The sequence below is a fragment of the Gracilinanus agilis genome, chromosome 4, assembly GCF_016433145.1.
Source record: "Gracilinanus agilis isolate LMUSP501 chromosome 4, AgileGrace, whole genome shotgun sequence".
Classification (NCBI taxonomy): Eukaryota; Metazoa; Chordata; class Mammalia; order Didelphimorphia; family Didelphidae; genus Gracilinanus; species Gracilinanus agilis.
Window position 1 is genome coordinate 246,808,424 of NC_058133.1, and position 22,414 is coordinate 246,830,837.

At 36.2% G+C, this 22,414-nt stretch overlaps 1 protein-coding gene across 1 annotated transcript; it reads left to right on the plus strand.

Annotated features, from left to right (window-relative positions):
* The first annotated feature begins 256 nt into the window (after positions 1-256).
* Positions 257-14,429, plus strand: LOC123243884 (butyrophilin subfamily 2 member A2-like). The gene is made up of 7 exons (XM_044672026.1): positions 257-341; positions 590-937; positions 6,342-6,623; positions 7,100-7,363; positions 7,732-7,758; positions 7,868-7,894; positions 13,849-14,429. The coding sequence occupies exons 1-7, from the start codon at positions 257-259 to the stop codon at positions 14,427-14,429; spliced, it is 1,614 nt and encodes a 537-aa protein (XP_044527961.1).
* Positions 14,430-22,414: the final 7,985 nt, after the last annotated feature.

Sequence of the window (22,414 nt, forward strand, 5' to 3'; positions counted from 1 at the left end):
CTGACGAGAAGCCTTCCTGATTCCCCCAATTGATAATGATCTTCTCTTATAAACCTAATGCTGTACTTTGTTTTGTACTTCTCTAAAGCACTTGTGTATTGCTGCAGTATATTCATATTTCATCCCCCTCCTGGATTGTATTGTCCAGGAGAATGAGGACTACATCATATCTATGGTAGTTTGTTTTTTTTTAATCTTCTCTTAGCACAGATCTTTTGACACAGTTAAAATAATGTTATTATCTTCTCTAGAAATTATGAATATGGCCTATTTCCAAGACCATTCTGTGCTAAGTGATCTTGTAGCTGTCCTCTTCCTCCAGCTGCTCACAGTGATCTCAGGTAAGTATTTCTCTTTCCCAACATGGAGACTTCTCAAGAGGCAAAAATAATTTCCTCTCTACACTTTTCTCCTATGGAAGGTAATTGTCACCCTCATCTAAGGAAGCCCCTGAAGCTAGAATACCATGGGAATAAATTTATCCTTCTCTTGAAAACTTATTCTATTTTCATCCCCCACTCACCCACACACATCTCTGATATATTGCCTATAACCAGTTTCTCTATAACTCTCTTCCTTTGTTGAACAGCTCAATTTACTGTGGTTGCACCTGCTAAGCCTCTCCTGGCCATGGTAGGGGAAGATGCCATATTACATTGTCACCTCTTCCCCAAGAAAAATGCTGAGCAAATGGAGGTGAGGTGGTTCCGTTCCCAGTTCTCTCCAGCCATTTATGTGTATAAAGATGGGAAAAATAGAGATGAAGAACAAATGGAAGAATATCGAAGCAGAACAACGTTTATGAGAGACAATATCAAAGACGGACATGTTGCTCTGAGAATTCACAATGTTACAGCTTTTGAAAATGGAAGGTATCACTGTTATTTCCAAGAAGGCAGATCATATGATAAGGCCTTTATAGACTTGAAGGTGGCAAGTGAGTTACTTGGTTTTGCTCTTTGACCTTTCCTCAACTTGACCCAGGGGGAACCAGACTCAGAACTGGCAGGTCAGCAACCATTTATTGGACACTTACAATATGGCAGACACTGTGCTAAGCCCTGGGAATACAAATACAAGTAAAAAATAACACAATCCCTGACCTCAAGGAGCTTATATTCTAATGGGATCCAGGAAGACTACTAAAGAATGGTAGGAAAAGAAATCCAGAGAATCAGGAGATAGGAGAGAAAGGAATAAAGGAGTAAACAAGGTTGACCTGGGTACTTCCTTAAAATGTAGGTTCTCTGAGGAACTGACCTATGAAAGGAAGAAAAACCCTCATTGACTTTATGGGCATTTTTAGTGACCCTTCTCTTTTAACTAGACAATCAATCCCCTTCCTACTAGGTAGGCCATGTATAGCATTTATTGAAAAAATAATCATAAGTTTTATTTAAACATAACCCAAAGTGAGGAGTGAGGAACCTTTGTGGCCCCCAGGAAATAGCCCAGAAAGAACCACAGAACTTAAAGATGCTATTTAAAATTCTCTTGTCCAGCCCTCTTCTTCAGGCAAAAATGAATACCCAAACTTTTCAATTCTAGTCTCCAAGAAGCTTCTTCAGGAAGTACTATTTATCAGAAAACTCAGTTTTGAACATAGTATTGTTAAATTGGCCAGTAAATTCTTAATCTTTTTCATTAGAACCCATCACTCATTTCTTTAAACCCATTTCTTTTTATTTAATCCCTCATAGACAATGCTTTGAGTCTATTGACTTGTGCAACTCATACTACCACTCCTTTTCTCCCAGTTAGCCCTGGAATTTGGCTCTCTTAGGCCCTGTATTTCATTAAGCTGCCATCTCCTCTCTTCTTTAATCTGGATACACTGTTATCCAATTTGGTCTGTCAGAAAGAATACATTCTTTTTCTCTTCCATTCCTTTCTGAAAATAGCTCTCTACCCTTCTTTTACTTTACTACAAAACAATATTCTAGTGGGTCATAACTGACCAAAATGAATAGTTACAAAGTCTGTAATAGTCTTTTCAGTCAATTCTGGTCTTCTATTAAAGCTTTTGAGGGAACCAAACCTAACTTTTTTCTTGGTTTCTTCTCTGTCTTCTTGGTCCTCAGGTCCTCAGCCCCTTTGCCTTCAATCAGCTAGTTCATTATCTAGATTAGCTATTATCTCTGTTCTTGCTTTATTAATGCTAGAGATACTTCAGCCCTTTCAGAATTCACCCTTCCAACTCTTAATTTCTGGTTACAAAAACCACCAGCCCCCCTTTTCCAGCCCCACATTGTCTACATAACACACAGGACTAGTGAAGAGCTAAGCCAGATATGCTTCTCCATATCATGAGTCTTTCCCTTGTTTCTTGTCTTGTTTCAGATCACAGAATAAAGTATGGTTGAGCATTTTATAGGCTCCTATGAATCCTTTATGATTCTTCATAAGGTAAAATAAGGGCAATTCTATTAACTAATATGTAATGATAGTTTGAACAGTTTCATGGGATCCAAGGGCTTTTTAACCTACATCTATGGAAATCTCCATGTAAGCTATATTCTGATATCCTTAGGAAGATCCTGACTAAGGGCAAATGGGCCAAAATCTGAAAGACCAAGAAAAAACCTTGTTGGGGATTGGGTCAGTGAGGAGTTCACAATCCAAAGAAAGATTCATAAGAAGCCTATCCAAGTAAATTCAAATCTGTGGTTCTAGGCAATATTTTATAGGCAAATTACACCAATTGCTTACCATCATCTATGTGATGTATAAAATTGATGTGACAAAACCACTCTTTTGGGGTGATTGCAAACTGGTTGTTGAAAAACCCATTCAAGTATGTTTCCAGTTTGAAACTGAATAGAAATATGGATTTAGGAGTAGTGTGTAGTTTCCAGATTTAGCCATTTTGCCCCATTAATTCGCATAGACATGACATTTGCCCTTTTCCAATCCTCAGAAATTCTTGTCCTCAATGATTTCTCAAAATGAATGGTTAGTCAATCTGTAACAACATCTATCAGTTCTTTGATCTTATAATCAGATTCTGCTAATTTCAATACATACAGTTCTTTCTCAGCTTGAGTCTGAATTGAATTGAATCTCAACACAACTAGACCTCTCTAGAAACAACAGTAAAACAAGATATTTTATGAAAAGATTAAAATTATGACTTTTAAAATTTCTGTTTTCTCTGCCTTCAATGATTTTTTCCTGACAATTTAGGAAATTTGGATGAATAAAATTTTCTCTAGACCTCTTTGCCTAAAATAAGTAAATATTAAAGACAGAATTTTTTTGTCTTTTATTCACTTATTTGCTTTCTAGCACTCTTCTCTTGTTCTCATGCAGTCACACTTATCTAGTGAGAAGGATCAATTTCCATATTTGAATGCTTCTTTTAAATTTTTCAACTCCATAGAGAGTTGCAGGTTTAGCCAAACTTCACCTTTATGATATTTTTCTTTCCAATATACTTTGTTCTAGAACAAGAACTTTTTTAAACCACAGCCAGTTCTCTTTTTAAACCACTGATATTAACACTTCAGTTCTTTCTATCATAGTTTTCCTACTGATTCTTCGCTACTATAAAAATCAATTGTTTTGCCTGTTTAAGTGTTCCCTCCACTAACACAAACTGCATTTTCTAAATGCCTTATTGGATTAAAAAAAAGTTTTAGTTACTATAACTGAACCCTGCAACAAATCCAATAATGAAGCATGAGTCTAATTAGCAAGTGCCTAATAGAATACTACCAGTAACATTTATAGGAATCTTGAATGAGGAAAAAATCATATGATATAATACAGTACAGGGTTAACATTCCAGAATAGTCACCATTCAATTCCTTCCTGGACTACTTCTCTCTAAGAGTTTATTATAAGGATTATCAGAATCCTTACCTTGAATTTCAAAAGAGGACAGATGCTGTCAGTAGGTAAGTCTTAGAGCCAATTACCCCAAGTGGTAGGGTAGCAACTAGTTATATTTGTTTGTAACCTTTACTGAATTTTATAGGAAGACCTTAACCTTGTTCTTCCTAATTCCTGAAGGGAAATACTAGAAAGAATTTTAGACTATAGAAATGATATTCCTTACATAAATAGAAAAATTAGAAAGAAAGGTGGTTGTTGTTGTTTTTAATTCCACAAATTTAATTTGTTGGCTCCCACAACAGAATACCAGTAGGAAAGAAATATTCAAACAAATCACCATCAAAATTCATAACGATGATGACAAACGATTCTTAAGAACCTAAAATGAAAATAATAGCATACTAAAATCTAAAACCTGCCTCTGAAGGACTTGAATTACAGCCAGGTGAATCTATGATGAAAAGTTCATGAAGCACAAAAAATTGCCAACAGTGCATTTGGTACATAATTCCAAAATGAGGAAAACTGAAGAGCCTCTATTTCTCCACAAGCTTTCTCCATGACAATATAAATATCAGTATTTATGTGAGGGCCAAAGGGTAAGTCATTGCCAGGAATGTATTTGAAGTTGGGTTGTTTTTGTTTATATAGATAAAAAAACTCCACTTCTAAAATGAGCTTAATGTTCTTAAATCTTCAGATTTAAGCTCAGGGGCTCTCTTTTCTCTATGCCAAATGCCTAACTCATGGGCAGTCTTTTTCAATCTCGGAATTGATCTTAGAGACATCTTGACCTTGGCATCTGTTCAAGATTCTCAGTAGCCTTGGTCATAGGTATCTACTTCTTTTCTAGGGTGGTTGGGGAGAGGGAAGGGGAAAACTTTTAACAAGCTGATAACCACAATTAACCTAAAGATAATATAATAGAGTCAGTGATATTAAGGGGTGGTGATTATCTCGGGAAGGGTGACTTATTTAGCTTAATTAAATAGTAAGAACTATGAGTGACTTTCACATAAGCTACTATTTTCTTAGATTGGGGTTGGGAGGACAGAGTGAGAGAAGCATAAAGTTTTTTATAAGAAAAGGGTTGAACTTTTAGCATGAAGATTAATAAGGCTACAAGTAGCTGTGCTTTCCCTTCCCCTGAAAAAAATTTAATTCATTACATGCAAGCAAAAAAAAGACTACAAGTAAGATAGTTAATACAAAATTTTTTTCTGCCTGGGAGAGTTAGTCATTAGCTAGAAAGTTAGAAGTATTAATAACATTAATAATTATAAAATAGTAATGCTAATAATAATAATAAAATGTTGTAGCAGTGAAAATAAGGCACTGGATAATGAAAAAAATATAAACCAATACAGTTTTTCTTTGTTCATTTGTTTAATTGTTCGTTTTGGAAAATTTAATTGTCTTTGTTTTAAGGCTTCTATAATGCTGCTGCTTCTTCCTTTTCTGTTTTTGAGAGAATAACTAAGGATACAGACTTTCCCCATGATCTCTAACTACACAAGTCTGAAAGTCCTTCAATTTTTCCATCTGTAAAATAACAATAATAATAATAATATCTCTATTGCCTATCTCACATAGTTGTTATAAGGACCTAAAGAGTTAAGATATATGAAGTTGTAGTATAAATCAAAATTATTATTATTATTGGATTCCTCTGTTTCTTGAAAATAATTTAATTCCCAAACCTGCTTGCTGTAGTTTTGAATGGTTTAAACCCTTAAAAGTGTTTGAGGCAATTTGATTTTTTTTTAACTTGAAAAAATTTATTTAATTAATTATTTTCCTATGGTTACATGATTCATGTTCTTTCCTTCCCCTCCTCCTACCACACTCCAGTAGCCAGTGAGCATTTCCACTGGGTTTTACATGTGTCATTGATCAAGACCTATTTCCATATTATTAATATTTGCATTAGGGTGATTGCTTAGAGTCTACATCCCCAATAATATCCCCATCGACCCATGTGATCAAGCAGTTGTTTTTCTTCTGTGTTCTTTCTCTGGATGTGGATAGTGTTCTTTCTCATAAGTCCCTCAGAATGGTCCTGGATCATTGAATTGCTGCTAGTAGAGAAGTCCATTACATTCAATTGTGCCACAGTGTATCCATCCCTGTGTATAAGGTTCTGTTTGAGTCAATTTTGAATGGTTAATTCATTCAAGAATTTAGAGATTTTATTCATTTCTTTTTATTCTATTCATTGATTCTATCCATTCAAGAAATTAGAACATGACATGAAAAAATTCACCAAAATAGCAATAAAAATAAAGCAGATAACAATTTTTGTAAGTACTACTCTAGATCGTCTGAAAATGTAAAAGTGTAAGATAATGATACTTGCCCTTAACAAACCTGTAGTCCAATTTCCCAAGTTCAAGGTAGTGTTCCCTTTGATCAGCTCTAATAAAGTTGACTACAGTAAGTGGAATAAACCATCTTGATTCTTCTTATTCAAGGATGACTCTATTCAAGCCCATTTTTTTCTTCTCCAGGTATGGGCTCAGATCCCCTCATTGAAATTACAGGTTATGAATATGGATGGATACAACTAGAATGTACATCAGCTGGATGGTACCCCCAGCCCCAGGTAGAGTGGAGAAATCTTTCAGAAGAAACGATTCCATCCCTGGAGGAAAACTTGGTTCCCAGTGAAGATGGGCTGTTTGTTGTGAAATTGTCTGTGAATATCACAGATCACACAGTGGTTAGTGTGTTCTGTTCCATTCAAAACTCCCTTCTCAACAAGGAGTTGTTGACAGTGGTGTCTATACCAGGTCAGTTCTCAGCTTTAGATTATCCTTACAGAGTCATAGTCTTTATAGTCATTGGAGCACCATGAAGGGAGTATTTAAAAGGAAAATTTCTACCAGCTGTAAACTATGGGGCTAGACCAGTTGTCTCTATACTTTTTTGATCCATTAAAGTGTTTTAATCTCAACAAATACAACAGTTTGTTAAAATCAAAATTAGATTTGGAAAGCAGTTTAACACATCAGTAAAAAAAAAAAAAGCAATACTTCTCTGGGCTTCATTTGGATTCTATTTTGGAACAAAAAGTAATGTCCAAAGAATTTGGAAATAGGGAAAGAAGGAAATAGGGGAAAATTTCAACCAGAAAAATAACCCTTCCTTTTCCTTTTCTGAGTGGGGTCACAATCTGAAAGAATCTCCTCTTTTTTTATATTTGGAAAAGAGACCCTGGAATGTTTTGGCTCGTTTAACTCTTTCTCCTTTATGTCTTTTACCATAGAAACTGTTTGGATTACAACTTCCATTCCCTCTGAGAGCACTTCTGAAATCCCAGACCTAATAACAACTCCCAGTCCTGAAGAGGTCTCTACCTGGATGGTTGCTCTCACTGTGGCCTTGCCAGCTCTTGGCCTTTTTATTGCCTGTAGTATTTGTTTCACATGGAAACAACACAGGAGAAAAAAGACTCTATTTATAGAAAAAGAAATTGAATGCGAAGAAAAAGATGAAAAGGGGCAAGGTAAAAAAGAAAAGGAAAGGCAAAGATGACATTTTGGGGAATAAAAGAACCTCAGCTTCTGATATGGGATGCTGGAGAAGAAAAAACTGAAAATATATATAAAATATAATATAACATAATATAGAAATAATGTGTCAATAATCTGCATATGTATATATCATGTCTCCTAAAACTCCATTCCCACACCACTAAACTTTCCTCTTAGTTAACCAAATGCAAAAGTATTTTCATCATAAAGATATGAGTAAATGGAGATACTAATACTAATCTAGATGATGCTTCATTGTTCTTGGTTCCTTGGTTTCAGAGGACATTCATAAAGGGATTATTCTCTGTTATATATTCCAGAAACAGATTGCTAAATCTTTCTTTCTTGAGATCCATTGGTTCCTTTCCAGAGAAATTCAAGGAAGAGCTCAGTAAATTCAGCATTCTCCTTATTCTCTAATTCCTCTTAGAGATAATTTGCTTGTTTCTCATATAATAATTATATAAAAGAGTTCTAATCTTTCTGTTTGTCCATTGCAGGATGGAGAAGGACCCAGTTACATGCTGGTGAGTGACTCTTATGTTCTCTGTGAATCTAAGATCTCTCTTTTCTCATTCCTCAGGCTACTACTACCTCCCCCCCACCCAAAAAAAAAGATGGGAACAGGACAGAACAGTCATCTAGAGGGCAAACTAAATACAATACCAAAAATAAAAGAGTTGAAAGTCTCTGTAAGATTAAGCAATTCCCCTGGGACTACCATGGAATGATTTGGAGGAATCATTGAGTTTCATTATCAGTTCTACAGTCATTTCACTGGCTTCTTTGTTATTTTAAAAGATAAAGTCCTCTGGAGATGGGAAGTCCTGAGTTCAAATGTGATCTTAGACACTTTCTAATTGTGTGACCTTGGGCAAGTCACTTAACATCTATTGCCTAGCTCTTTCAGCTCTTCTGCCTTAGAGCTGATACTTGATATCAGTTCTAAGACTTTTTAAAAGGTAAGGGTTTTGTTTTGTTTTAAGTAGTCGTTGGCATAAGCTTATTGGAGGAAGGAAAGTATCTCAAACCACTAAACCTGTTGTCTTCCATATTTTGAATTAACAAAGTCATTAAACTCAGAACTTTCCTTTGGCTAATACAGTGTTTCCCTTACTATGATACTATGAAATGGAAGGTATCTTAATGGCCATCTAGTCCAATCCTTATCCAAAAGGAATCTCTGCTGTGTCTCAGGCTCTACTTGAACACCTCCAATGAGAGGGATTCAAGGCAACATGTTACATTTTGATAACACTTATTATTAACATTTTCCCAACATCAAGCATGAATTGGCCTTCTTATAATAGCCATCTATTGTTGTGCTTCTTATAAGATTCCATTAGCTTTTTGTGGCTGCCAACTTCAGTTGAGAATGCAGTCCACTAAAACTCCCAGATATTTTTCAGACAGACTGCTGACTATCTTGCCTTCAACTAGCAATGCTGACTTTTTAAACCCAGCTAAAAGATTTTACATTTATCCCTGTTGAATTTCCTCTCATTAGATACCATTTAATGATCTAGCCTATCAAGATATTTTGGGATCCTGACTCATTCATTGTGTTACCATCTCTGCCAGTTTTGTCATCTGTATTTCTGATCATTTTATACAAACAAAATTGTTAAATAACACAAGGCTAAATATAGATTCCTGAGGCAGTCCAATGAAGATCTCTTCTCAAGTTGATATTGATATTCTTTGAGTTCAGTCATTCAGTCAGTTCAGGATGCATCTAATTGTAGTATTGACTGGTTCCCATCTCTCCATTCATTCCACAGGAACAGAAATTATAAGCCACTTTATGATTTGTTTTTCTAAAAAAGTAGGAGGGCTTTAGCTACCATTTCTTCTCATTAAAAAAAGTTAATAACATAGTAAAATAAAAGGAAATAAGGATAGTCTGACATAGCCTCAATCTTGTAATCACTACTTCCTTTTTCTTGATGCTCAGTAATCATTTCTTTATTGATCTGTTGTATAAACTTTCCAGGAATTAATAATTAATAATAATAATAATAATAATAAAATTCCTTGGCCTATAATTTTCAGACTATTCTCTTCTCTTTTCTGGAAATCATGATATGCCTTTCTCTGATTCTTTGAAATTTAATCATTTTCCATAAACTTTAAAGTATCACTGATGATGACTCCACAATTATAACTGTTCTTTCAATGCTCAAGAATATTGCTTCTTTTGGTCAGGTAACTTGAATCTTAAAAGGAAACAAGGTGTTCTTTTACTATCTCCTAACTTATTTATATTGAGTATCAGCTCCCTCTTGGCTCTTTCTTGTTCCATCTTTTCCCACTCAAAGGTTATTCTCCTTGAAAGGGAAAACAGACAAAATAATGATCAGGCAGCACTGCTTTCTCTCTTCTGTCAGTTGTCATCATCCTGTTTGCCCCAATTAGCAGTTCTATCTCTTGTTTAATCTTTTTCTTTATCATTTTATCAAGATAGCTGAAAAAAATTAAAAATAAAAAGCCTTTCCTATTGTCCCTATTGTTCTTTACCAGCTCATTGTGTGTTAACATCATACTACTCTCTTATATTCATCCTTTTGCTTCCCATTTTTGTAAATAACTTTTGAAAATGAAATCTGATTAATTTCCTATGTATCCACATCAGTCTTTTCAAACAAGCCCCATTTTTCTTCCTTGATGAAATTGTTTCTTTTGGGGTCTTCAGACTTTTAAATAGTAAGAGTTTCCAATCCTTTCTCACCTAACTTAATCCTACCTTAGTGTTCCCCTGAACACTTGGAAATTGCTAGGAAACATTTCAGACTGTGCTCAGATTTCTTCTTCTCTGCCACAGACTCTAGGAGGGAGAAGTTACTTCTCTAAACCACAAGTTTCACTTCATCTCCCTTTCAGTACCCAGTACCCTGTTAGTGAGGATCAGATCCAGAATAGAATTTCCCCCTTGTCAGTTCCTCTACCTTTTAAAATGATGATAGAGAGAAACTCCACTAGATTTCTAGATAATTAAAGTCTTCTATCACTACTCTATCATGCCTTTGGGCCAGATTCATAATCTATTTTCCCAAATTTCTCATTTCCTTTTTCCATCCAAGTATTTTGTAAACTTGTTTCTAATGACAAAATCACTTGTTTCTCCTCCTATTGATCTTCACCAAAATATCATTATTTCCCTGATCTGGCTTCTGAATTTTCTCTTCTTTCCCACCAATAAACATAGTTTATTAAACATCAGTTGTGTTCCTGGCATTATGCTAGACCCTTGAAATTAAAAAAAAATTAAAAAAGTTAAACAGTCCCTGTCCTCAAAGAGGTTACATTCTATCTGGAAAAAAACCACATACACATATTTGTAGATAAAGGGAGCTGATATAAGCTGTAGGGATTTTTATCTCAATTCACATTCATGCTGATGAGTCAGGTCCAGAGCATGGTTGCATATTCCCCCTCAGGGATATAAGGTTACACTTAAGGAAATGGTATGTCTTTCTAATGTTATCATCTTAAGCACCCTCTTCTGGTGTGTTCTTCCCAATATCAATCACAAGATACAGCTAGTATTTCTCTTACATCATTAATACCCTGCAGTGATTAGCACACTCATTTCATTCAACCACTTAACATCAATTAGCTTTTCCAAAGAGATATTTGCTGAGAAGATATAGTCAGAACAACAATACAAATATTTCCACCCAACTTTCAGGGCCACACTCTCCTTTATTGTCACCTCAATCTCTAGGAAGAGAGGATTGAACCTTAAAGCAATTGCTACAAAGCATTCACCCCACCACAGTCATGTCTCAGTACAGCATGGGTGTTGGACAGAGTCAAGCTCTTGTAGGACCTGGCATCTCAGCTGCAGGATGAGTCTATGGCTAGGCTAAGCCTCGAGCACTCTGAGGGGCTGCACTAGAAGACTGGACTTGTCTGACCACATTCTCTAGTGTGAACTCTTGTCCATGAACCTCTGGTACTCTCCCAACCTTTCAGAACTCACAAAGTCAGTCTATTCTTTTCTATCTCCAGTACTGCTTCATACAAAGCAGGCCAGAATAGACATAACAGGAACATAAAAAAAAAAAAACCATAAGGCCATATACTAGAAGCTTCATGTTGACCTGAAGAAAAGACTAAGTCACTGACAAAAATTCTCTCTGAACAACAAGGACATGCACTTATGGCTCCTTGAAATAAAAGATCCTTCTACCACTCAGAGGTCAAAAATACCTTGCCTCCTCATTAGTCATCACCAGAGAGAAAAAAAGAACTCATTCCTGGATTTTCTAATGTGCTATAACTTCTTAATATTTGATGCTACCATTGGACAACTAGGTTTGACCTCAGATACTCTTTAGCTGTGTGATCCTGGGCCAGTCACTTAACTTTTATTGCCTAGCCCTTACCATTCTTCTAACCTGGAATTATTGATTCTAAGACAGAAGGTAAGGTTTTACTATAATCTATATCTATCTATAACTATCTATATAGAGCTGCCCTGTGAATATTCACACCTAATTTTACCTATTTCTTTTGAATAAGTTATATCCATCCAGAACAAATATTTCAGTCATGAGTTTTATTTCACCAAATCTCACTGACATGAAGTCAAGAGTGCTTCCTTATACTTAAACCTTAATTTCCCTTGTTGCTGCCTAACTTATTTGTGTATAGACATTACACACTTTTTTTGGTTTTGTTTTTTTACCACTGGATTTTTTTCTTAGATTTTAGTCTTCTTTAAAATGTAGCAATTTTCAATGGTACAAAGTTCTGTGGATATATATGAATGTATGAATAAGCAATTTGCTCTTTCTTCTATATTGTTTTGAAGCCCCTTCATTGTTGTTGGTTTTTTTCAAGATATCAAGCCCTTAACATTTGTTAGGTGCTTATCATCCTTGACCAGAAGTCTACTATCCCTATATAGCTCAGAAATTCAAAACTTAGCCACATACACCATGAATCAATTTTCCATTTTACATTCCATTCCTGCAATGGACAGTAATGTGGAAAATATTACCTTTGCTTCATGCCTTTCAGTTTCTTGCCTTCATAATTTGGGGCAACACTTTGTAGTTTCTACTGGCAATGTCATTTGTACCCACAAAAGAAAGTGCCAGGATTCAGTAGTAGTCATCCATCATGATGAGTCGCAGCTCATTGTTAGCTCTTAGATACACCGGAAAAAAAAAATTTCTCTGATCAACAAACAGCTGCTTCTTTAGCCCTAAGCAGAGAGTCATCAACCACCACTTTGTCCTCAGTCCTCTAAAACCTCCTTTTCAGAAAAAGACTCAAATGTGTTATTTTGGATTTTTTTGTTATTTTTAATTCCAAGTTTTCAATTGTCCATTTCCTTCCTTTGCTCCACTACAAAATATTCTCCTACTACTTCCAACACTTTAGATTCTTTTCCCTCCCATAAAAGGACTGCTTCCATTAAATAAATAAATAAATGAATAAATGAATGAATGAATAAGCAAATAATAGATAGATAGATAGATAGATAGACAAATAAACAAATAAATAGATAGATAGATAAATAAATAAATAAATACATAAATAAATAAATGAAAAACCTTATTGTACTCAATAACCTATGGAGAAGAGTTTCTAAATCCCTTCACCTTCTTTTTGAAGAAGGAGAAAAATTTACCCTTAAAATATGTTTATGCTTCCCAGAATGAGAGCATTTAGGGCCAAATCAGGACCATTTTAAAATAATGGTTGAATTGCCCTTTGGCAAAATAGTCCCTAATGTGTGACAAATTGGGGTTCCTTGGAAAGACATATACTGCTACAGGGACCAGTTGACTACAGTGCCTCAGAGAAGCAAGATAAAGAGGTAACTATAATACTTAATTTTAAAAAGTAAGGATGCATATACATATTGACAACTAGGAGACCTGGCTATGTTCTCCTTCACATAAATTAAATTAAATATGGATCCAGTTCCTCATCTGTGAAATAAAAGGTTTGGACCTCTTATGGTTTTTTTCTAGCTCTAAAATGCAAAAGCTTCATACCCTTCCAAGTTTGGCCCTGCTCATAGGATCATATCATGTGTATTGTAAGAATGATTATGTCTAATCATGAGGAAACAGTTTCTGTGTTATGCTAGAGAAAGATCTCTAATTTAGAATTAGCAAAAGAACAATGTCACCAGATTCAGTAGTTAAGGTGGATTGTAGAAATGGTAAGTGGTATGCAGATAAATTTCTCTAGCAGCCTTTAGTGCTTAGGCCCCTTCTCTGAGGATGGGATGTCTGTAATGATCAACTCCCATAATGACAGTTTCTCTAATTTTAGTGGTGATAGGGAGAAAGCTATGATTGGAACACTATGGAACATCAGGAAAGAATGAGGTCCCAAAGAAAAGATATACAAGAAAACCTCTACAACCCTCCGTCCCTCCTTTAATATCCTTTAAGTACTAAATAGGGTCCAAAGTCAGAGATAGAACACTCCCAAACTGAACCAAGAATTCTTTCTTTAGCTGATGTGACTCTGGATGGAAATACAGCTCATCCTGAACTCTACCTCTCTCAGGATTTGAGAAGTGTGATTCGAGGAGATACAAGGCAAGATCTACCTGACAACCCTGAAAGGTTTGACTGTAGACCATGTGTTCTTGGCTGTGAAAGTTTCACCTCAGGGAGACATTACTGGGAAGTGGAGGTAGCAGACGTCATGGTGTGGGCCCTTGGCGTCTGCAGAGAAAACTCTGAGCGAAAGGGGGAGGCCCTACTGATTCCTCAAAATGGTTTCTGGGTCATTGAATTGTTTGGAAATAGATATCAGGCCCTTACCTCTCCTGATATTCTCCTCCCTTTGTCAGATCACCTCTATAGGGTGGGAATTTTCTTGGACTATGAGGCTGGAGATGTCTCTTTCTACAATATGATTGACAGATCCCACATCTATACTTGCCCCCGAACCTCTTTCTCTGGGCCTCTCAGACCTTTTTTCAGGCTCGGGTCTGATGACAACCCTTTGGTCATCTGCCCAGCATTCACTGGAGCTGAGGGAGTCACTATTCCAGAAAGTGGCCTAATCCTTTATAGAAGACCCTACTGACCCCTGATGAGGGGAAGGAACTCTCAGGTTCAGGGCTTAAGTTGCCTAATGGATAGAATTTATTTTATCATATAGCTTTTAAATTTGATCATTTCTTCTAAGAAAGATTCCCTTTCTTTTCTCCTCCCACCTCTCTTTCCTCCCTGAGCTCTGACTGCCTGCAAAATCTAGTTCTGTTCCTCACAAGGCAAGCCGACTTAGAGACTGGTGCAACCAAAAAAAGATTTCCTAACTGGGCAGGGAGAGATGTTGGGGAGAGGAGGAATGGTGAGGGAAATAGAAGGTAAACTTTATTAAAGTTGCAGTACTGGGATGGGGATTGAAAGGATTTGAAGAAAGGACAAAAGAATAGGAGCTTGAGCTCTGGAATATACATCAGCAATTTTCAGAGTAAAAAAGAAACCAAAGAACCTCCTAGGGATAAGGAAAAAGGGAAGATTATAGGCTTAGGTCAGATATTTTGAATATAGAAACAGGGAACTTGGGAAGAGAAAAGAAGCTTGTAAAGATGTGAAATCGACAATGTCAGGTATGATTCAAGGGAAAAATGTTATTCTCTGGACCCATCCTTTTTTAAAAAACATACCTTGGGGGCAGCTGGGTGGCTCAGTGAAGTGTGAGCCAGGCCTAGAGATGAGAGGTCCTAGGTTCAAATCTGGCCTCAGACACTTCCTAGCTGTGGGATCCTGGGCAAGTCATTTAACCCCCATTGCCTAGCCCTTACCACTCTTCTGCCTTGGAACCAATTCACAGTATTGACTCCAAAACGGAAGGCAAGGGTTTGAAAAATAAATGAATGAATGAATTAAAAACACATCTTATCTGATCCTGTAATCCCCTAAAGCAGGAATCCTTTAACCTAGAGTCTATTTTCCTACAAAAAATCCATGAATAGATTTCAGATGATTCATGAATTTGAATGGGAAAAAAATACATCTTTATTTCAATATAATGTTTCCTTTGTAACAAATATATATATATATACATATAATGCATTTACAAACATCATTCTGAGAAGGGGTCCATAGGCTTCACCAGACTGCTGGAAAAAAAAAAGTTTAAGAATCACTAACCTAAAACTATCCTATGTCTCTCTTCCCTTTCACATCTTAACTCCTAGAAAAATTATCTTCATTTGTTACCTTCACTTCCTCACCTGTCACTCACTTCTGAACCCCTTGTAATTGGGTTTAGACCCCATCATTCTACTGAAACCTTTATCTCCAAGGTTATCAGTGCTCTCTTTGTAACCTCTTTCCAGTGTACAGAGACTGTTACTGTAAAAGCCAGCTAAGAGCTCAGATAGTGTTGCAGTAACTTTAAGAGCTGACTAGGACTGTTAGGGGAACGACAGGCTGACAGTTAGGGGTGACAATTAAGAAATGGTTCCCTTTGTATGGAGTAAGGAAGAAAGTGGGTGTTATAAACTCCAAGACACTAGTTGAATGTTAGTGATTATTATTTCCAGCCTCCAGGATTTCTTGGGTCAAAAAGTCCCAGATCTTATTCTTGGAAGGAGGAAAGACCAGCACCCACCTCTTGGGGAGCTGGCTGAGAGAAGAAGGGAAAGTAAAAAAAGCTCTGGTACTTTATAGCTCTTGCTTTACTTTCATATGCATTTATCTTGTATCATTCCTTATTACAACTATTTGTATATATGTTACATCCCCTTATCTAGTGTTTCTACATTTCTGACAAACATTTTTGGAATTTGGGAATGAAAAATCAGAATTTGTGGGAATTCCCATGATCAAAAATTATTTCATATTTTTCATAAGATTTTATTTATATGTTTTTAAATAATGAGTGACCATAATAAAAAAATTAATCTTTTTTCTGTGATAGAAATATACAAAAAGTTTCAGTGGCTTTCTGTAAAAAAAATAATAAAAGTAATAATAAATATATGATTTATTGTTAATACAACATAGTATGACAGTTATTTAAAACATCCAGCACTGGACTAACTGATTTCCTTTATCTTCCTTAAAATATTTCCATTTGTTATACTCTTTACTCATTATTGCAAGTATCTAAAAAACTTGCTTAATAAATGAGAAATATTGTTTGGTAGTGTTTATAAAGAGCTATAGCCTGTAGCAAACACTGGAAAATGCAAGTGAAAATTACCAGTTAGTACTTGAAGAGCATAACATTCAGATTTCCTAGCAATATTATCAATACAACACAAAATCAACAATCAAAATTGCCTACCTAAGGGCTTATTTTGCTTCCAAAACTTATGTCTTGGAACACTACACATAATGGTTTATATAAAGCAGTGGTATCAAATTCAAAAAGAAGCACACTGACTGAAAAGCACAATTTGACCTTATCTACGTTATTGGAGGATTTTTATTTTGTTAAATATATTTAATTACTTTTTAATCTAGTTTGCAAAAAGCCAGAAGTTTTGCTGTTTGTGACACCTCTGAATTATAAAAATACAAAATACTTTATCTATGGTGGTAGTTAATAAAACATACTATGCATATAAACTTATTAATGTTTTATTTGCAAAAATGACTCACTGCTTGTTAAAGACAGGATCAAAAAACACACACCTCTGACAGCTCATGATCACCTTTCTCATACCTCCTTTTCTTCTTTCCATTTCCTTCTACCTTAACATAAATGTTAACCATAACTTTTATCTATGTGCCAGCATTCCTTTTCTTGTTTTGACTTGATATCAGTTGATTCCTTTAAATCAAAAATGTCTCTGTGAAAACTGTTGACCTTTGATTCTTGCAGAATTATACTTCTTCCCAACTTCTCAAGTGATTTTTTTGAGAGATTCAGAAAAAAAACATCAAATTCTCAAAAAATTCCAGGAAGGATTTCCTGCATGGAAACACTACCCCTACCAAAGGGCAAGGGATAGTTTCTCAATTTTTGCATCTTCCTTAAGACCTAGTTTAGTGTACTGCACAGACTAGTGATCTGCACATGTTTGTTGAAGTTAGATGAAGGGAGTGAAGAGATAAATTTGGAAAATGGCTACAGAATCTCCATTAAAACCCAGCTGAGGCACCATCTTCTCCGGGAAGCCATTTCTCCCTATTCACCCCAACTCTCCCCACACTCCACCAGGCAACATAGAGCATTTTTCTTAAACCATTCTATGACATTTGTCATTAATTATTTCATATTAGAATTATATATGTGTATGTCATCTCCCCTAATGTGCTGTAAGTTCCATGGAGAGGGAACCCCATCTTTGTTGCCTCATAGAAACTTACAAAAATGTTTGTGAAATGGATATGAAAGATTTGAGAAAACTCAACCAGGGTTATTGTGAATATTTGAAAAGAAATTTTGTGCTCAGAGACCAGGAGAAAGCCATGACCTTTATCAGACTCTGAAACACAAACATGTCTCTCATGGCCTTTACTGAGTCTGATGTTCCTAGTGTTGTGAATACATTCTGCTTCCTGCTCCAAGAATCAGGTCTGCTATGTCACCCTCTCATCACTCCAAAGAGGAACCTTGAGGTATTTTTCTACTGTCATCAGTTCAAGATCCCATTGGCTGTGTTCCCCTTATTGTTAGAGGACAGTACTTAGCACCTCAGTTCCATTGATTAGCTTTTTACAAAAAAAGATAATTACTTCGATATTATAGCAAAAAAAACCCCAAAACATGCAAACACCCTTCCCACCCTAATATCTTGAGAGCACACTAGATATTACACCATTTTAGGAGTGGAGAGGAATAAGCTCAATTTAGTATATGTCCTATATAACATTGGTCCCATCAAATTTATGTCTGAGTGTAGCATAATTGCCAAGTAAGAACTTCTGCTAGACTAGGGTCCCAAAGATCTTTTCTGGTTCCATAGGGTATTGATACTACCTTAGCTTGTATTCTGGAACACCAAGGGTGCCAGAACATCTTTCAAACCCATTAAGTCATGAGGATCTACTTTCAACTAGAACAATTACAGAGGCCAAAAACCAAGCCCCATTTTTCAGAATCCTCTTGACTTCAGAGGAGAGAGGACCCTAAGGTCTCATCCTTTATAGCATGGTCTCTCCCCAAATTCTGTGGGTAGAAAAATCAAAATCCTCTGAGAACTACTGAGGCAAAAGAGAAGGTGGCTGAGACCGATAGGACCTTCTCAAAATATCCAAGGTCAATCAAAGGATCTTTACATCCCCAAATGGTTAACTAACCAGAACCAATTACAGACTATCTACAATTGCTCTGTGGTTTCTTCAAGATACTTCCTTTTAACATCATCACAATTATCCAGGAAGCAAGCCTCCTCACTTCCGCTATGTAGAAAATTTGTATCAGCCAAGCAAACTGATAGGGCCTTCACATGCCAGACCCACATCATGCTGAGAAAGACAAGAGAAGGGCCTAGGCTTGTCTCCTTGCAAATGAAAGGCGTGGTCAATTGTAAATGTGGACCAAGGCTGCTGGTCATCTGTACCTGAACCTGTTCTTTGCTGGGAAACATACCAGAAACTTAACTACATCTCAAACAAATATCCTTCTACTGATCTTAATAACATGCTGGGAAAAGTCACATTACTATGATGAATGAATCCACTATAAATTTGCACAACGCAAACTAAACTGGGTCCTCTCTGAAGCAAGGCAACCCCTTTATTCCTTCTAGTTTCACTTTCCTCAGAAGCTATTCCAAATTTCTCTTTAAGCCTCCCATGCTATTTGCTCCTCCTACACTCCCTTAAGGATTTACTCCTTCATTGAGAAAACTGAGGCTATTTGCCATGAGCCCCCTCTTCTCAAAAACCTATATTAGTCTCTGCTCTCTTATTTTCCTCTATAAAGTGAAGTGTTTACAAAATATTTAGCACATTTCTTGTTACATAATAGGTATTCAATAAATGCTTATTCCCCTCCTCTGTCTGATCATCCTTCTTGCTCAGCCTAATCCTTCTATAAGTGCTCTTGGTCCCATTCCCCTATCATCTTTTCCAGTAGATTGTTCCCTTAAATTTCTTCTCTCTCTATTCTCTCTCTACCTACTATTTCCTACTTTACTGCCTTAAAACATGCCCAAATCTTCCCCATCCTTTAAAAAGAAAAACCTATATTACATCTTTCTATTCCTTAAACCATTATCCTATATTCTTCTCCCTTTCTCAACTAAATGTCTGGAAGAGTATTCTGTACTTGATGCTGTCACTTTCCTCAACTCAACCTTTTGCAATTTGACTGCTGAGTTTGTCTCTCTATTGAAACTGTTCTCTCTCTACCTATAATCTCTTAATCATCATAACTGATAGTCTTATTAATCCTCATCTTTCTAGGTCTCTGCTGTATTTCACTCTGCTAACTAAGCTATCTTCCTGGTTACTCTTTCCTCCTTGGGTTTTTATGATTCTATTTTCTCTTGATTCTCTTACCTGCCTAACTATTCCTCCTTAGTGATATTTGCTGACATTCAACATACCCCCAGAGATTCTATTCTAGGCCCTCTTCTTACCTCTGTCTCTTTGTGGTCTTATCAACTTCTTTGTATTTAATCATCTCTGAAGATGATTAGCTAGCTCCAGTCCTTTCTGAGCTTCAGGTTAACATCCTTAACTGCCAATTAAACATTTCAAATCTTATATCCCTTAAGCATCTCAAGCAGGACATGTTCAAAACAGAGCTCATTAGGTCTCCTCTAAAACCTACCCCTCTTTAAAATTTCCCTATTTCTATTGAAAGTGTCACTAAAGGGGACAGCTAGGTAGCTGTGGATAGAAAGCCAAGCCTAGAGATGGGAGGTCCTGGGTTCAAATATTACCTCAGATACTTCCTACCTGTGTGACCCTGGGCAAGTTACTTAATGTTATGGTGATAATAACAGATAATTTGGAGAAGCAGACAAATGTGTCAAGGCCAATAGACCTTCAAGTCACAAACACTGATTGACAAGCTTCAATGAGAAAGGAGGGGGTCAGAAACTCCTGGATCTCAAACCCCTCCCCCCAAACAGTTGCTGGTTTCAGTTGGAAGATGGAGACTGAATAAGATTCTTCTGGTAAGTTTCTGTTATGGCTGAACCCCAACGATGTTCCCTTTCTTTAATTTATATTCCTCACAGGTCTGATAGAAGAATAAGTAGAAGCTAGCTATCTAACTGATGAGGACAGAGATGATCTTCTTAAAACTGGTAGCAGACAGAATTCAAACTAGATGAACAGATTTGAGTTGTATGTATTCCCCCAAATAATTTCCAGGCACAGATTTGAAGGTAACGGTTATATTATGAAGTAAAAGGAAAACTAAAGGAGTTAATGAAGGGTTTGGGGATAAGGAAAGGTGACCCTGAACTATTAGGTTGAAGCTGCCCTTCCCCCCCCAAAAAAGGGGATGAAGGCACTTAACTAAAACTGGCTGTCTTGCTATTAATGAATATTTTACTCTCTAATCACTAAATATTTGTTGTATTGAAGTTGATAAAGATCAACCCTATTAAACAGGCTAACCCTTATGTAGAAACCACAATGGCTTATGCCACAATGGCCACTCAAGTGATCCCCAAGTCTGGAGTAGTAAGCAGAGTGTCTGCTCACTTCAACCTCCACCAAACAACTGTCTCAACCCTTGTCAACTGCCCCCTCACCCCAAAGTTCTCCATGGGGGTCCCCTGGAATTCTGGGTGAGGCTGTCCCTGTATCTTTGCAGGGATTCCATGCTTTCCATCTCCACATAACAGTAAATTCCCCCTTTTCTATTAGGAATTTCCACTGGAAATTCTGCAGGCTTAAGATATTGTAGCACAGATTACCCTGTCTACACTAAACCTAAATGTCTTATTCCAAACCCCTTAACAGTCTTACTATGCTATTGCTTACTATACTATCTACCCCTATCTAAGGAGGGAAAAAGGAAAATTTAAACAAGGGAAAAAACAGGTTTTGGAATAAAATACAAGCATCATAACACATATAACAGATTATCACAAGCAGAAAATCCAAACTGCAACAATTATAAATTGCAAGCACTATCCCTAAAGCATGCAATGCAAACATCTTTGAAACACATTCAAAGCAAAAATGTAAAAACCTACAGATCTTCTAAAACTTGCTCCTAACTCATAACAAAAGAAACATGGTAAAACTCTATATGCAAAATGTCATAGAACTAAATTTCCATGTTAGTACCTTACTTAAGCTAAGTTAGTGGTGTTAATAATCCTAAATTCTAATTTGTTAGTATATTAATTTTATTCTATTAGTCATAAGTATATGTACACTATATACATTACCTATTCTTATAGACTATAGTGACTCTCCCTGACTAACTCTGTATTTCAAAGATCCCTAAAGCTATCTTTCCCTATGATGTTAGTAACTCTATACTATGGATTAGTAATTATAATACAGGCTATCCACAATGCCTATTTACAGATGGAAGTTCCCTTGATGTCTACCAAATCAAAAAACAAACAATGGATCTTTTGATATGTTAGAGATCCTAGGATACTCTTCCAGTATATACAGCTATTCACATATAATACATATAATACAGAAGAAACTCTCATTTATCTACATGAGGTCTTTATTAAAAAGATGAACAATCAGTTTGTGCTGTGTCCAATGAACTAAAGAGTGCTGATGTACGTACATACTTACCCTTACTGCAAGGATCTTCTGGCCCACTGGAGAATCATAATTCTTCTTGTGTAGCCATATGTGGTGTGGCATGACACTACCATGTGATGTTTCATATGTGCAATGTAAATAACATGATATTGCTGCTCCACGTATTTCTTCCTTCCAGTACTCTTCCTGCACAGTACTTAATAAAGATTACAACACTCTTGTGATTGTCCATTCCTTGGTACTGCCTCTGCTGTGAATTTCTGCAGCTTGTTAATTTCTGTGTTCTTCATTTCTTCCTCTGTACTGCAAGCATACTTGTCTATCGTCTATTGTCTTGTCTGATGGTTGACTTGTCACCTTCTCAATAAGGAACATTAGTTGTTGTGATGTAATTGTGTTAACTTTGTATTGTTT